This window comes from Pituophis catenifer, unplaced genomic scaffold, assembly GCF_029215685.1.
Source record: "Pituophis catenifer annectens isolate HBS135680 unplaced genomic scaffold, rPitCat1.0.hap2 SCAF_12, whole genome shotgun sequence".
Classification (NCBI taxonomy): domain Eukaryota; kingdom Metazoa; phylum Chordata; class Lepidosauria; order Squamata; family Colubridae; genus Pituophis; species Pituophis catenifer.
This window is the reverse complement of record NW_027256892.1, coordinates 16,798,269-16,816,434: the sequence shown is the minus strand read 5'-3', so window position 1 is coordinate 16,816,434 and position 18,166 is coordinate 16,798,269. Positions and strand designations below refer to the sequence as shown.

The 18,166-nt window shown below is 40.1% G+C and overlaps 1 protein-coding gene across 1 annotated transcript in view; it reads left to right on the top strand.

The window, feature by feature from the left end:
- Positions 1–18,166, top strand: part of ARHGAP32 (Rho GTPase activating protein 32) — a 130,381-nt gene that overhangs the window by 19,219 nt on the left and 92,996 nt on the right. Inside the window, exon 3 of the mRNA XM_070952202.1 lies at positions 2,299–2,383. Within this exon, the coding sequence (XP_070808303.1) occupies positions 2,299–2,383 (85 nt within the window). The remainder of the gene's footprint in view (positions 1–2,298; positions 2,384–18,166) is intronic.

The window sequence follows — 18,166 nt, the reverse complement described above, 5'->3', positions numbered from 1 at the left end:
CTCCCACCAAGCCACCCCCACAGAACCCAGTAGGAAAAAATGTGTGTATGAGCACAAGAAGGGCTCTTAGTGAATAGTGTGGCAGAGAGAATCCGAACTTTTCTCCCTCCATTTATAGCGGAGCTGCTGCTCCCTTTATGGTCCCCCCTGGCCCCCTCCCTCCCAGGGACTACCTTAAAGGGACAGGCCGCAGCAGTTCTGCTGTGAATGGAGGGAGGAAAGTTCGGATTCTCTTTGCTGCATTTAACGTTGAATTCTGTGGAATATCGAGTGGCTGGAAGAGCCGAGCGAGCGGCTGGAAGAGGTGAGCGGTGACCAGGTGACCAGGTGGCCGTGGGAGGGGCCAACCAAGGGTTATTTTTACCGGTTTGGTGAACTGATTCAAATCGTACCTACCGGTTCGCCCGATCCGGTCCTATCCGGTTGAATTTCACCCCGGGTTGGGAGGGAACCATGGGATTCTGTGCTGCATCCCATCTACCAGAGTAACTATCATGAACAGATCTCTATACCAACCGCTATTTAGAGCCACCTCGTCTGCTTTCATCTTCTGTGCCCTCAGGCTCCAGTCTTTGGTGCAGTGGCTTCCACAGATAGAGAGAGCTTTATCTTAATTGCAACCTTGTCATTGGGATTGCACCAATTCTATCTCATTGCTTTTGATTTTGATAGCAGAGCCTCCTATCTCAAATCAGACATCAGGACAAGCTTTAGATTAGCTTCTTTAGGTTTATGTTTTCTCTTGATGACTTGCTGAATCAAAGCATAAACTTTCTATACGTAAGAAGAAAAAGTGCCTCTGACTGTCACTTACAAGGAAAGTATGGCAAAATATGTTCCTTAACTATCACAAATTTGAGAAAGGACTCCTTTGAACTGAGCTTCACTTCCTTTCTTCCTCTGTAATCCCCTCTGTTCCCACTTTAATCCGCTAGTAGGGTGGACTTGTATTTGATCCATCTTTGGCTCCAGTAATGATTTGAAGTTCAGAAAACTATCCAGGAATGGAATTGTTCAGAACTCTCATCAATCATGTGCTGATTCTGCAAGAGAAGGCTGATGACCCTGTTTTCTAGTGGGGAAAGACCAGGTGCTAAATCTCATTTTTCTTTTAAAGTCCTAAAGGAAGAATGACTGATGATCAAACACTCTTTGTTCACCACCAAAAAAAAAAATGTGCTGCAGGACACTAAAATAGTTTTTGCACTGCTATAATATAGCTTCAGCAATACCTATCATTCTGTAACCCCAAGTCAAAGCTAGAAAATAATTAAAAGACATGTTTGGTTCCCAGGTCTACCAGTATAGAACTGATGGACTCTTTAATTATTTTCACAGATAATTTCTGTCAGTTGGGATAGATATATGAAGTTCATTCGTGTTTCTTGGTTTGCTTCGCTATCCTTCAATCTTCTAGCTAGCTCTCTTGGCTGTCAGGTTCCGAAATAAAAGACTCCAAACCTTGATGATGATGGTTAGAAGATGCTTTATCGGTACAGACTGACATCCATAAATAATGAAAGGAAATATTGTTGGAGCTATTGCTCCGTGCTCCCCACCACCTTATAAAGTCTTGTGCCTAGGCAGCCCATTAAAGCAGCCCCACCCTCTCCTAATCCATGGGCTATCCGCCCGCACACTGGTCACACCCACCTCATTCCTACTTACTTCCTACTGCGTACAGGGAATGTCAGCAAGCCACAATCACCCCCAATCAGCCCCAGTCCTGCCAGCACTTTCAGCTCTTTCAGCCCCGGTCTTGCCAGCACTTCCAGCTCCCAGTTCAGGCCAGCACTTTCAGGGCTGCTACACTTACTCCTTCCCTCTGGGAGCCTCCCATCGCTCGGAGATGCTTGCAATTCAACAGTGGAGAAGGCTGCCGGCTGCCTTATGACGTCCTCCTTCCCTTCAGGAATGGGAGTAGGCTGTAGCAGTGGCTGGCAGCCTCCTGGAAGCAGTAGGATCAAGGTTAGCTCGGTGGGCTGTGGCAGCGCCGGCCGTGCCGGGGCTAACATTGGCACGTTAAAGGATGAATTCCTTGCCTTCATATTTCAGTTTCAGGTGCAGACTCTTTTTAGCTGGAATTTGTCCTGTAACAACAAATGATACTTGATAGTTTGCTTCTTTCCCTAGAAACCTTTCCTTTATTGTTTCTTTTTATGTTACATAGACGATACTCCCATATTCTGCGGGATTTGGAACGACAAGACATTCCGATGACAATGTCAGGAGAACCTTTACTTGATTGAAGTGTCGGTTCTGATTTCTGCAATAATATACTTCCTCCCTGTCTTTCAGATTGTCCTTCACCAAAGGCCATTTTCCAAAGATGGCAGAATGTGCACACTTCCATTATGAAAATGTGGACTTTGGCAATATACAGGTGAGAGAATGTTAAATCGGGTTAAACTGTTTCATGTGTTGTCATGGAGATGCTTCGTCTTTAACACATATTTTCTAGCCTCACCTAATGGTCCAGTACGTTTATCGTCTGCCTGTTTTGCAATCTTGTATTTAATTTCCAAACTTCCTGCTTCCACGGTGATTTACGGATCAGCAGGCTCTGTTATGCATGCCCATTGCATCACACACTGTCAGTCCTGTTTTGAATCCTTAATCTTTCCCTGTATTTGAAATGAACATAATCATTTCTATTTTCATAGTCACTGGGGAATAATAATGGAATTCTGCCCCAGTGCTTCATAAATAAAAGCAGTTCCCTTATTTGTTAAAAAATAAGAGTAGACTAAAGGAGATATGTATACTGAGTCATAGAATCATAGGGCTGGAAGGAAGGGACCTTGGAGCAGGGTGAAATCTACTTACCTTCCTTACCGGGTTGGAAGTGCATGCGCCGTGCGCTCGCTCGCTCGCGCTCACAAAACCTGCGCATGCGCAGAAGGTAAAAAACACATTACTTCCTGGTTAAAACCAGGAAGTAATGACACCCGGGCGGGTGGGCGGAGCTTTGCTCCACCGTCACTACCGGATCGCCGAACCAACGGCCAAGATCGCTACTGGACCGGGCGATCCGGTCCTATCTGGGAGCATTACACCCATGCCTTGGAGGTCTTATAGTCCAACCCCTTGCCCAAGGCAGAAGTCCTTATAACGATAGTCCAGTCTTTTCTTGAAAAATTCCAGTGACGGAGCATCTCACAACGTTAAAGTATCTTCCTACTAAAACTAGCGTTAGTAATAAAGAGTCGGTAACCAGATTGACACAAAAGTGACTTAAATGGCTTATGTAAAATTCAATCTAAAGACAAAGCAATCTTATCAATATGATCTGTTTTTGATTATTCTTTATTTTAAAACGGTTGCTTTAGCTTAAGTTGATAGCAAGCTCTATGTTTTTAAATGAGCGCGTGGATAATAACTTCAATAAAGACCTGATCATATTTTGGTAGTCCAAATGCTGAGTGTTGGGCAAGTCCCATTATAGTGACTGGACAAACCTCTATCATTTTTTTCCTTCCTGTTAGATATACTTTAGCATGTGTTCTCTCACAGATGTATTTTTTTAAAAGCCAGTTTTTCAGGCAAAGGCTGTGCCAAAAGTAGCATAGCTTTCAGTGATTTTTAATGGGTTGCACAGAATAGAGAAAATGGCAGAATTAATCAGACGCCAGCATGCAAGGCAGACAAACCTGTCCTATCAAAATAGTTTCTAAGTTAATAAGACTCCTGCTGGTATATAGCAAGTGGCTATATTTATTAAAATACCGTTAGCCTGCCCTGTGTAAATTTTGGGACAGGGAGTAGTGATTAAAACGATTCGCTGACGTTAAGCAGAAGTCACAATCCAACATTGATGGTAAAATAAATGGTGTGCGTGGGATGGGGTTGGGGGAGTGAGCCATCTTACTCTTGCTGAGCAGAATAGAAAAAAACAAACAAACCTCAGAATGATAACAGACATTGACTGCTGAAACTGTGGATTAACCCTTCCATTTTTTTCTCTTCCTTTTCTCTTGTACCTTGTACCTGGTATGTTGCTCAATAGTAGTAACTGTGAGAGGGATCTTGGAGTCCTAGTGGACAACCATTTAAATAGGAGCCAGCCGTGTGCATCAGCTGCCAAAAAAGCCAACACAGTTCTAGGCTGCATAAACAAAAGGATAGAATCAAGATCAGGTGAAGTGTTAATACCACTTTATAATGCCTTGATAAGGTCACACTTGGAAAACTGCATCCAGTTTTGGTCACCACGATGTAAAAAAGATGTTGAGACTCTAGAAAGAGTGCAGAGAAGAGCAACAAAGATGATTAGAGGGCTGGAGGCTAAAACATATAAAGAACGGTTGCAGGAACTGGGTATGTCTAGTTTAATGAAGAGAAGGACTAGGGGAGACATGATAGCAGTGGTCCAATATCTCAGGGCTGCCACAAAGAAGAGGGAGTCAAGCTATTCTCCAAGGCACCTGAGGGTAGAACAAGAAGCAGTGGGTGGAAACTAATCAAAGAGAGAAGCAACTTAAACTAAGGAGAAATTTCCTGACAGTTAGAACAATTAATCAAGTGGAACAACTTGCCTGCAGAAGTTGTGGATGCTCCAACACTGGAAGTTTTAAAGAAGATGTTGGATAACCATTTGTCTGAAGTGGTGTAGGGTTTCCTGCCTAAGCAGGGGGTTGGACTCGAAGACTTCCAAGGTCCCTTCCAACTCTGTTATTCTATTCTATTCTTCCTTTCTTCCCCTTCCTTTTATTTTCTTGTTTCCGATGGAAGTGAAGGAAAGGGTGACTTTGTGTGCCAGAGTGGCTTGTATGTAAGAGAAAGCTACCTTGATTGCCAAATAAAGTGGGGTCCCCCCCAAATTGGGGATTTTATTTTATAGGCAGTTAATTTGAATTAGTTATTTGATGAATACAACTTCAAATGTGTTTGCTTTGGGAGCAGGTGATGGATTCTGACCAGTATACACTACAGGCATGCACACATGACACAAATGTAAATATGTCACAGCACGTTAAATTGAGGAGGGAACCTCTAGAATTGACGTCCAGCTGGAGGCAGATTGAGAAAGTAGGCAGTCTGAGCATTGCACAGGAATTTTATTTCTGCTTTTATTGTTTCCAACCCAACAAAATATTGGAAAGAAAGCAGGGAAAGAGAGTTGAGACTCTGTGCATGGTAGGCCAATCGTTCAGAACCAGAACTGAGCAGGATCACTTTCAATGTTGATGGAGAAGCTAACAACGAGAACAGGAAAGGTTTAAAAATTGGGCTGGACCAGGCTAGGAGCTGCGAAGGGGAAAATAAATCAGAATATATATTGTTCAGTTCTCTTTCTGAACATCCCCTCTGCTGATCCATGGATTGGAAAGAATCCCACCAGCTATCCTTTGGGTGCTTTCTTCCTTCTTTTTAATCGTCTCTTTCTTTCTAATTACTTTCTTTTGGAGTAGTTTTCTTTTCGAGGAAATTCAGTCATTGCAAAATAAAATTCTGCTGAACTGCAGCCGAACGGACCTTGAAGGTTTTCTAGCTTTATCATAAACGAGACAGTGCCGGTGCCATCTGTACCTCTGACGCTGCGGAATAGCGTCGCGTGATTGACTTCCCTCGTTTTTTCCCCCCCACATAGAAAAAAAAAAAGCTCCTTTTAGCAGACTTTAAACGCAGAGAGAGGAGCTTCTTCAATTATCGAGACCCCGAGCAGTTGTGACTTTATAACGTCTTTGTCACACCTTCTGTCTGAAAGCAAACTAGGATGAGTCAAGATAGCCTTTTGCCTTTCCCGTTAACAAATATCCGTAACTGCCCCTGTTATCATTTTCTCAATACCTTGACTGCAGAGGGGACATTGGCGACTGGCCAGTGTTTCTTTTTTGTTCCAGGGAGAATTTGTCTTAACAGTTGACAATATTTCTAAAAACAAAACAAAACAAAACAAAAAAAAACCCCTGCTTACCAGTCCAAAATGAAAAATGAGTGCTGAGTTAACATTGATTTTAATACATCGACCTCTATACCGGTGTTTCTCAACCTTGGAAGCTTGAAGATGGGTGGACTTCAACTCCCAGAATCCCCCAGCCAGCTCTATATCCTGGCAGAGGTATAAAATGCTTGCTCACGGTGTGAATCTTGTTGGATTCAATTTGCGAGAAGATAAAAGGACCAACCTTCTGTAGGCTTTCCTTTCCTAGAGCTGCGGAATCATGTTTTGTTCGAGCAGAGGCGTCATTTTTGAACTATCTGGTTGATAAGGTTAGCGACTTGCTAATGTCTGTATTCATCTTTGATTAATTATGTTGACTTACCAAATGAGCTTGCTAAGTTTTTTTTGCTAGTGACTATATTAGCTCTGGACTCCTTGGAGCTTTTCGACGTTGGTTGTTTACAAACTCCATATCCCCTAAGCACTGAAGATATTACCTAGTCAGGTAACAAAATGCCTTCAAGCAAAGAGAGAGAGAGTAGTACCAAAGATACCACAGCCCAACCCTGAGCTACATGTATTCTCTTCTCTTGGAATATTAGCTTTGTTGGTGAAAAAACAAAAGAAAGTCCTGCTCAAACAAATAGAAAATTAGTGTGAAAAAAATTAGGCGGCAAGTAGTTAACAGTGAAATGGATTTTTTGTTTTGCTGTAAAATGAAGGAAACATACTTTTAACAATATGTTGTGTCTGAATTGGGACACTGTTGTATTTCAGGGGCTTTTTTTTTTTTTTAAATCTGGCTGTCCTCTTTCTTTCTCTCTAGCCTCTTAGCAACAAAAGCAGAGTTATTGTTATTCCCCAGAAAGTTGGGGGAAAAAAACCAACCCTCTGCCATTCTTTATATATTTCACTTGACCTAATTTCTCTTCGTCCCGTAGAGAAAGTAAGATTCTTTAATAAAGAACTTCATGTTGGTTGGGCCTCCAAGTCTCCTGGCACCTAATAAGCCGCCCTCAATTTCACCAATGTAAGAAGAGCTGAGAATTTAAATTACCCCTCTCCTCAGTGTCAAAGGACTGGAGCGTGTGCAGTTTTGTAAGAAAGAGATTTGCTGCAAAGCAGTAGCGTGTGGACGCGGAAAAATAATTTATTTCTAGCATTATAAATGTTTCCTTTCTCAATGCTCGGTAAATATATGCAAGATGCAAGGAGATCCTGTTGAAAGCACAATTTGACTCCGTCAGATAATGTCACGGTGTTATAAATAATTCTTCTTTTATTCTTGGCTTGTAAGTATTACGCTCAGCGAAATGGCGGTTGACAAGGGCCCAGCGGTATAAAAGGCAGAAAGCAGCAAAGAGGGAATGGGAAGGATGAAAATTCTAATACGTGATGATACTGCAGAAAAAAAAAATGCAGTCAAACCGGACCATTTAATTTCGCTGAATTCATTTGAGATATTTCCTCACAGAATTCATTCCTTGCTTTCTCAGACAGCAATTTTAGTATTTTCTGTTGGCTTAAAAAAGGAAGAAGAACTTTCATCTTGATTGATTGACATTTTCTCTCTCCATTTATAGACTCTGGTTATTCTTAACAATTGCAGTACATTTCATTCTTAATTGCTAAGAAAACTGGTGATGTCTAGAAGTGAAGGATAGTTATATCTGGGCTTATACGTAGGAGTGTGATTCATTTTGGCTGTATTCTTCATAAATTGTAGTTGTGTTGAAAGGACTATAAGTAAAATGCAAGTCATACAGGAGAGAATGGAACCAACTCTAAGAGTTTTCTTAATAATGCTGTTGGATAAATAGTGAATGAAACAGAATAAATGCATTTGTTACTGTCATTGTTCTCAAAAGCTGAACATATAGACTAGACCTGGGCTTTTTACGTCCCGTCCCGTGTCCCCCCCCCGGCACATCTGGCCCTTTGACTGTCCCTGTCCGGCCTACATGAGGTCAATCAGAAATTAGAAATCAGATGTAAATAAGTATTTCATTTCATTTCATTTCATTTTATTTAATTTATATACCGCCCTGCTCCCGAAGGACTCAGGGCGGTGAACAGGCACAGAATAAAACACATAGAATACAAAAATTTAAGAGCAGAAGTAAAATCGAATTAAATCAATTTAGCCCAAGACAAACTTAAAACCCCAGGTTAAGAACAAATTAAAATTTACATTAAAAAGAGAATGGGAAAGGTTAGGCCAGACCAGCCTGGTGAAATAAAAAGATCTTGAGAGCACGGCGGAAGGTACGTAGATCCTGGATCCTCCGTATCTCCAGGGGGAGCTCGTTCCAGATAGTAGTTGCCCCCACAGAGAAGACTCTCCCCCTGGGGGCCGCCAGCCGACATTGTTTGGCCGATGGCACCCGAAGGAGTCCCTCTCTGTGAGAGCGTACCGGTATATGCCATTCATACAATATAATTTCATTGCTTTTTGATGGCAGCTGCTATTTTTTTAAAAAAAATTACATATGGGTATGCATAGTAACCTTGACTATCACTAAGTGCTGTATCTTTTTATTCTTGATGAATGTATTTTATTCTCCTTATGTACACTGAGGGCATATACACCAAAGACATATTTCTTGTGTGTCCAACCACACTTGGCCAATAAAGAATTCTATTCTAATATACTGCTTTGTATAAAGCGAGAAAATTAATATTGAGCAGAATTCAGTTCAGTCTATTAGTTCGGCTCTCCATAACAGTCCACCTTTCCCCGTGGCCGTTTGGGAAAATGAATTGCCCACCCCCGATATAGACTGAGGCCAGTTGATCTCAGATTATAGGTAGATTGACACAGATGTAGTTGTCCAAATCTGAACCATTTGGGGTTACCATCTTTAAAAAGAACAAGTACTACAGTACAGTTTTATATAATCTGATTTAAAAAAAATTCCGTTAGGGCAAGTGGCTGCATTGGGCAGCTATTGTGATTTTCACATGATCTTAAACTTCAGTCCCTAGTATTAATCCGGCTTAGATTTCATTGGCATATGGATCTTTGTGGCAAGTCAGGATCTAGAGTAGGGGTGTCAAACTCGATTTCATTGAGGGACACATTAGGATTGTGTTTGACCTCAGGGAGCCAGGGTGGGTGTGGCCAAGGTGGGCGTGGCCAGCTCGATGTCCCTCATACCGGGGTCACATGTGGTGGCCCAAATGCTCTGCCAGCGAAAACGGGCTCCCATGACGGTTTCCTGCAACCTTCTGCCAGCAAAAACTGAGGTTGGGAGGGCTGTGGGTGGCCCTCCCGAGCTCCGTTTTTGCTGGCAGAGGCACCAAGGGCTGGTCCTTTACTGTTTCTAGGGTGGCCCTGCGGGCCAGATCTAAGCACCCCACAGGCCAGATCGGCCCCTGGGCCTTGAGTTTGACACCCCTGATCTAAAGGGAGCTGTTGTTGGCCCTACCAGATAATTTTTTAGCCTCAACTTTCTCAATCAACACTGGGATCCTGCAGAAGTTCTGAATGGTATACATGATCCTTCAGATGAAATATAATGCCATCTGTGATCATGTGTAAATGTCTCTTCAGATCAATCTCTTCTTGTACTTAATTGCAGAGCTATCTCGTCTGGATTAAGCCTTACCCTGTTTCTTTTTATTAGTTCCAAAACTACTTCCTTAATTATTTCATGACTACTGCAGAGTTCCTGCTTCCTGGGATGGAAGAGCAAGTTATGGTTGGCATTTCATCCTAAATCTCCAGATGGTGATGAATGTCTGTAAATGGTACAGATGGGCACCAGATAGCAGGTGAAACCAGTATAGCAATCCTTCCATTGCACTACTAAAAAAGAGGAGTGGATCATTTCCATAATGATCTTCATTTTTGTATCTCGAGATGCCCAGAATATCCTCCTTTCTTTTGCTCAACAATTATCACAATAGAAAACGTGTTTTTCCTCCAGTTAACGAAGTACAACATATCATTTTTGTGATGTTAACTTTTGCTTTGCACGTGTCTATTCTAATGCAAATTTAAGGAATTAGAATACATGATTTATGTTTCCGCATCCAGCAGAAAAACTTTATTCTTTGCAGTATGCTGCCACCCAGTGTTGAGAAAGCAGAAAACTGTTCCACAGAACTAACTTAGATTTACGATTTATTTGTTCTGTAAAAGGAGTTAGTGATGGGGTTTGATTTACTTTTGCAGAAAGAGAAGGGATGCTGCAATTAATATAATCACAATCATGTTAATACAGGATTCCAGGTAGTATTTGGAGCCTAAAAACGGACTGAAATAGACACAGAACAGCTTTCAGGTACTAACATAAAAACACACAGAATGTCCTCAATTTCCAACCATAACTGGGATTGCAATTTCTGTCGTATGTCATCATAACTTGAGTCAGGCCTAGTTTTATGACAATTTTTACAGTGTTTTTTTTTTTTTTAAGGAAATCATGCATTCATTAAGTGAATTCACTTCCCCAATGGAAGGTGTTGCTGTTGTTTTTTGGACTGAAATCAGCAAAAAAGGTTACAAATTGCAATCCCATGACTGTAGGATGCTGCAACCAGTGGTAAATGTGAGCTGGTTGCCAAATGCTGGAATTGAGATCACATGACTCTGAGGGTGGTGTGACGATCAGAAATGCATTGACAGTTTGTAGGTCATTTTTTCCAAGGACCATTGTTTTTTTTTTTTTTAAAAAATAGTTGTAAGTTGAAGATCACCTGTATGGATATAACTTTCAGGTAGGCAGAAGTTACTATAGGAAAGTCATGCTGCTACTCACCTTTTATAGACCATTAAATACATCAAGGGTTATTAAATAAATGCTGGACCTGAAACTAGTTTTGGGTTTTATGGGTGGCAATTGAAGTCAGGTCATTGTAAGTCAGTTTTTTAGATATCACATTGTTTTGCAAATAGCAATAGCTTTACAGCCCTCTCTAAGCAGTTTACAGAATCAGCCTATCGCCCCCGACAGTGGAAGGGTGGAAGGCTGAGTCAACCTTGAGCCGGTGGGAATCGAACTGCTGGCAGTTGGCAGAATTAACCTGCAATACTGCATTCTAACCACTGCACCACCAGGGCTCCTACAAATATACCGTAGCAGCCTGTGAGACAAAGATTGTCTCACTTTTCAGATTTTTTTATATAGTGGCCTGATCCGCTTGAGAAACTAAACCCTGATGGCTGATTTTGGGCTTCATAAATATGTTAACCATTCCGGCCTAATATCATTATATGTGAACGAGGCCACGGTGTCCTCCTTGTACCAGGGACTTTTCTCAAGAGTTTTTTATTCTTCTCTCCCTGCCGTTTTGTCAGCATCCAGTCAACTGTTTTCCGCCCTGTTGACCCTCCTAGCAACGTTCCTCTCTAAAATGATCTTGGCTCTGGGGGACACGGCGAGGTACATGGAAGCAACTTGAGTGACTTCCAGGTTTTGGTGGGGTTTTTTTTTTTTTTGTTTGTTTGTCTGTTTTTTGGGTAAATTAAGCCTCTAAAGGTCTGTCCACAGTTGCTGAAGCTAGGCTGCATTTGTTCTGGCAGCTGCTCCCCTTTTCCCCAGAAGGAGCGATTGGGATATGGGCAAATGCATGAATTAATTGGGTTGAGGAAAAATAATTGAGGGCCTGCTTTGACCTCAACACTTACTTTCCCCAAATCCTTCTGTGTTTTTGAACAGCCCAAAGAAATAGAGGGAAATGTAGATTGCCTTTTTTCTCCATGGTAGTAAGCTGCTGCTGTTGCTGCTGCTGCAGGTGTGTGTGTTTGTGTGTGTGTGTGTAGATTTGTGGCTAATTATATTTCTCTGGGTCACGTGGCTGATGCAGTTTGTGAGTTTGAAGCAATCTTTGCCTATTTTGCAAGCTTGAGGGTTAAGTTTGGAGGTGATGGGCTTCTGGCAGCGTTCCTTAGAATATCGGTTTCCATAGCAATGAGAACGATGATAATTGACCCGCAGGAAAGATCAAGAGAGGGTTGCGCTCATCCTCCTAGACCCTTGCGATGGAAATGTGCTATTACCGTAGGTGGGAGTCAGTAACTGGTTGGATGTAGTTGCTGGAAAGAGGTTTAAGAGTTTATTAGCTCTTGGAGATGCATCTTATTCAACGGCAGGAAGCAAAAGCCAAACCTTTTAGGCTTAGAGAGGGGCCAGTGGCAATTTCCCTTTGTCTATACGGCTAATGGACTAAATGAATTCTGGTACTGAATTTTGGGGAGTATGGAAAGCATCGGCACAGAAATAGTAAATTAGTCATCACATAAACATTGTTGTCACGGCGATAGGCAGGCATACATCCTGCATCTTACTTCTTACATGTTGCTTTGCATTCATTATTTTGCTTATCTGTTATTTTCCTCAGGTCCAGTCGATGCTTCTTTTCCTCAGTGTGAGGAGCCATATTAATAAGCAGTTTTTTTGTTGATACCTTTCAAGGGTAAAGATTTATTGCCAAGCATGCCCTGTAGACATACTCAAACAGATGCATCATTCAGATCCTCTTTCTTTAAAGAACCATATTTATATAGCTGCTGAAATCTGAATAATATTTCCTGTGGAAATAGGGCTAGTGCATGGGCTGTAATTTTCTCTATGTGGAGCAAGTTTCATGGATAAAATGATTTATGGAGTGTTTGCTTGCATAAGTATGTATATACACATATCCCATGCCTTTTACTTCATTTGGCTTTCAACGTCTCTTACAATTTTTAACATCTATCGTTCTTTATTTTGGGATGGTTTTTTATACTTTTTAATGTGTTTATTAATTGTTTTTTTAAGATGTGTTGGATGCCAACCTGAGTTGCGTGTCTGTGAGAAGATGGCATATCAGTTGGTTTCCTAAATAAATAATAAATTGCAGTCAATAACAAAAATGCAAGATGAATGTGAAGCAAAGTAGATTATATAGAAGTCGATGCAGGCAGAAAAGCATTAGGAATAAGGTCAATTATATATAGGATATAAAGACAAGTGTCATGCAGATTAATATGAAGTGAGCAGACATCATAATGTTGATATTTTAATATCTTGCAAATAGGTAACATTAATATCTACAAGCCACATTTCCTTAGAACAGAAGGAATCAAATGACTGAATAGAATAAATAAAAATAGTTTTTAACAGGCCTCTTTTCGTAGATGAGAAAACATTTTCTAGAACATTTTCTTGGTTTAATCATTTGTATTCCCCTTTTAATTTAAAACTTCAGTCAGTTTCCTTTGTACATCCAGTAAAGATTGCTTTTTCAAATCATTCTCTTGGTCTGTCATTTGTAATTCCAGTTTTGGTATTTTCTCTGTCTTGTCAAGTAAAATTTGTTCCACATCGGTCATTCCTTCATTAACATCTTGTAGTCTTATCTCTAGAAGCAGACATCATTGCTGACAGCATTCATATTGCAGTTTCTAATTTGTTCTTCTGAGATCTTCTGAGATCTCATTTAATATTTCCAATGTTAAAATGTTTTGTGCCATTATGTGTCATATTAACTGACATCAACCATAGGAGTGTATTTTTCCCCCCTTCTGCTTAGATTCTTTAGTCTCTTCTAGTGTCCAGTTTCTAAAATCACTACCTTCGTTTTGACTTGCAATAAGCAATAAACTCAACATTAGTGACTTTCCCAAATTGAACCTTTTAATTTTTTACAGTTGATTCCAAAAACCTATAGTAAAAGACAATATTCCAAATTTATCTGGACCCTTAATCGGTTTATCATTTTCTTAGAGAAAAATCTTTTAAATTTTTTTGCTGTTTAAAATTCTCTTTAAGTTCTTAAAATTATAATTAATTTTCATTTTGTTCAGAACTGAAGATAAACTTATCCAATGAAGACTTTTCAAAGTCATGTTCAAAGAACTTTAATAGTTGTAAGATGGTTCTTCGGTAATTTCTGAAAGTGATTAGAAAGTGAGGTTTGTAAACTTAATGTCCTTTAAAGACTCTACCACAATTGCAAGTACGGTAGCTGATCCTGTCCTATCCCAGTGCTCAAACTCATAGAAAACCACTATCTTGCGTCTTCTTGTGAAGAGCAGTTGCCTGGAGCACATGTGGGTGATCTCCATCTTTTGCTTATCCGGAAAGGTTACAAGGAACTGGTCTATTCATGGTTCCCTGGTCTTTACCGCAATTATCAACAAGAGCCATCTTCAATTTACCATACCACCCTCAGAAATGTGGTCCAGACTGGTGTATGTATGGAGATTATTAGATACCAGGGCCATAGGCTAGACTGGAAAGTAAAAAAAAAAAAAAATTCTGGGAACAGGCAATTGCGAACCCAAAAGTGTACATGGCCTTGTCTATGAAATAATTGGGTCAGACTTGATAAAATTCAGCCTTACCTTTCATGTGTAATCTTCTCTGTTTCTACAGCTTCTTAATTCTCACTAGGAGCTTGCTCCCTAATAAGAGAGCACAGACTCCGGTTTTTATGGAGCAGAAATCTGAGAAGCATAAAATCACTTCCCCAAATACAGCTGGTCCCCTAACTAATTGCCAATTATATCTTGAGGCTCAAAAGTCAATTAAGGGATAATGGGTTAATCTTTACTTCAACATCACAGTGGTGGCTTGAAAACCTGCAGTTGGTCATAGCGTAATGTGAAAACTAGACAGGTGATCAAATCCTGAAGGTGGTAATTGAGATTCCAATTAATTCAATAAAGCAGCATCCATGCTGTGACGTCTGTACATTTAGAATAATGCCTGACTGAATTCGTAGGGGCTTACAGGTAAAAATGTCCATTAGAGGCTGTTGTCAATAATTGGAGAGAAAAAAAAATACATTATCCTGATACGAAATGCATTTCTTTGGGAGCAAGTATTGCTTTCTATAATGCACTTTTTTTTAAAAAAAAAATACGACTATGAGATTTCAACCTGGAAATTATTCCATGTGGACAAACCTAATATTTCATTTTAATTATGGAGGATAGTTTGAACACTGCAACTAGGAGGAACTGGATACCCCACCCGCACCCCAGAGTTTATATTCTGAAATATTCTGGTGCAGCTTGATGTGGCTAAACTTAGGTTTGGGGCTGAATTGGCATCTCTGAGTCATGCGGATTTAGCAGGGAAGAAATGAATGCTCACTTAAGGAGGCAATGGGGAAAAAAACAAAGATTTCTAGAGTCTGAAGACGTGTACAGTGGCTGTTTTTAGATCTCTAAAGGATCTCCTGGATAATCTAGATGTTTGCAGTTCAGCATTGTCTCTTTTTTGTATACTCATGTAACCCCCCCCCAAATACCCACCCCATTTTTGCTCAGTAATAAAGGGAGTCTGAATTTAAGGCAATCCTCCTCCAAAGAAGATTATACAGGAAAATACTCATCTGCCTCTGTTAACCATATTCTCAATGAATCAGGAGATGTTTCTCTCTTTCTAAATTGCTTTTGGGGGTAAGTGGGTAGGGAAACTAGTCTTCCTTTCAAATACATAAATATCTAGGCATGTTCATGAACAGACACATCCAGACAGAAAAATCTTTCTGAGATGAGAGTTGCTTGATGCGTTATTGCTGGTTTAGAATGCGAAAGAAATATACAAATGAGCTTGTTTTAAAAGAAAAAAAAAACCAACATACTATTTTGTCTACTTAACCTCTTTATGGAGTAACATTCTCAGATGATCCACACGATAACACAGCACGATTTCATTGAAGTAAATTCCTACCAAAAAGTCATCGTAACCTAGCAACCACTTTCAGACCTGATTTGACTGACTCCTGGATGTTAATGCAGAAACTTCATTTATACCCAGAGAAATCAAACTCTGATTTTAAGTGACCTTCACTTCTGGTAATGGGAGAATGGGGAGTGTATAAGCATATAGCTGGGGTGGGTGGGTATTGTTCTCCTCCCACCCATCTATAATTTTGTACATCTGAGATGTTGAAAGATCAGCCAGCTAATCTTGAATTTTTTTTTTCAATTTTTACTGACGATGATGATGTTTTTCTAAAATGTCCGACTGCATCAGTGATACTTTGGGGAAGGAAATATTAGAAAACATTTTTGCTCTTTCCTGATGGAAAAGATCAGCCATAGGGACTGGTTTGGACAAAACTCAGCAGCATTTTTTCGTGTGGCTGTTGATAAAAATAGGATCGCCAACATGATCGCCAATGTCTGATGATGGATATGGCACAAGAAGAAGAAGAATAGGCCCCATCATTCCAGGTTATCCTAATAGATAGGAAGTTGTAATTTTATGAGTGAAAATGAAGATCAGCTCTGAAATATAGTTGATGACCTTAAATTTACCGTATTTCTGGGTTTCTTCTTATATCTTCCCAAACTTGGTTGTAAGATTAAAACAGGGAAAATTCATTTCAATCATACTTATGAAATTCTGGCTGGATAAAACTCCCAGAGGACAGCATATTTGGTGCTTGAAGACCTTGACATCTTAAAATTCAAAAAACACAGATATTAGACTAAGATATAAGACTAGCAATAAGCTCTTTAAAATCTTCTCTTGGTCATTTAAAATTGCCACTCCAATTGCTTTTATTCTATGAAGTAATTCTTTATCAAAACATTTGTACATTTTTAATTGAAAAGGGGTTTGCAGAATTGTGTATTAGGCTTCTGAGCAATCACAATGAAAGGCAGTAGATCAACACAGTGTTTTTGAAGTATGAGAATACTCAGACAGATATTAAAACACCTTTTTAAGTGAACAGTCTGTTCAACACATATACAAAGGGATATTTATATGATTAGATTATTGCTTCTGCTTTGTAAATCATTTGATGTTTGATTTAAAAAGAAACCCATAATTACTTAATTAGAGAGCAATGCATAACATCCTCAGTTACAGGAAAGAAAGGAAAATATTCATGCAGTATATTTGGTTGTAGGTCTGCCTTAGAAGTTTTTTCTTCTGAGTCCACCACTCTTCTAGCTGGTGGTTAAGGGTAAAGGTAAAGGTTCCCCTCACATATGTGCTAGTCGTTCCGGACTCTAGGGGGCAGTGCTCATCTCCGTTTCAAAGCCGAAGAGCCAGCACTGTCTGAAGACGTCTCCATGGTCATGTGGCCAGCATGACTCAACGCCAAAGGCGCACAGAACTCTGTTCCCTTCCCACCAAAGGTGGTCCCTATTTTTCTACTTGTATTTTTTACGTGCTTTCAAACTGCTAGGTTGACAGAAGCTGGGACAAGTAACTGGAGCTCACCCCATCACATGGCACTAGGGATTTGAACCGCTGAACTGCCAACCTTTCGATCGACAAGCTCAGCGTCTTAGCCACTGAGCCCCCGCATCCCTTTCTGGTGGTTAGTGTCTCTCTATACTAAGAACTTGTCAGCAGTGGGATCCATTTTGGAATAGGCTGCTCAAGAAATTTTATCTGGAGCTTCATATCTTTTTAGTGCCAAAATAAAATATTTTTTGTTTTTTTAAAAAAGGCAAATTTCTCTTGGGTTTTCGTTGATTTTTAAACTTATGCCCTTATATTTCTAGTCGGTCGGTTGGTCAATTAATCCATTTGAGTTCCCACAAGGCTATGGTTAATAAGAATAAGAAACCAATTGTGTCCATAATGGGAAAGAAAGGTTTTAATTTCAAAGTGACTGACACCAATTTTTCAGTTCTCGGTTTTATTTTTTCTAGTTTTAGTTACATTATGTTAAAATATTGTCTACGAACTGTTAACCGTGATCGGGTCATATTCTGGAAGATCCTATTTCTGGCAGCTGTTTGGATTTCAGCCGCAGAAAAACCCGACCTTCCAACGTTATTAATTTCTTTTCCAGTAATCTGTGAGGCGGCAGTAGTGCTTGCTTTTTCTTTTCTTTTTTCTTTTCTTTTTTTTTCTTTTTTTTTAAATGGTGACATGTTAAGGCCCGGCAATACTGGCCTCAGTTGCACTCTCTTCAGCCTTCACGATTTCAAGGGATTTTGTTGGCTTGCAAAGATGGATCATCAGGGAAACATCAAGAGAAATGAAGCAAGCCTTGGAAATGGAACAGAATGAGATGGTGCTTTTTAAATTCCAGGCATTGGATGGTAGTTTCTTATTTTGCTTTTCTCTTATTTATTTTTTTTTTTTTAAATTGTGGCAGCCAGTTGAATGTCTAGCTCTGGAACACTTTCCTGCATGTATCTTCTCCCTCCCCTTGTTTCTCTTGGCACCCGTTAAAGCTACATGGTTCATCTGGCCGAACTTTTTCATAGCAAGAGCGTAAGTGAGGAATGGGAAAAAAAAAAAAAAAACCCTGAATGAAACGGCACCGATTTCTCCACATCGCAAATTCAGCATGAAATGGGCAGCTTGGAAAAGG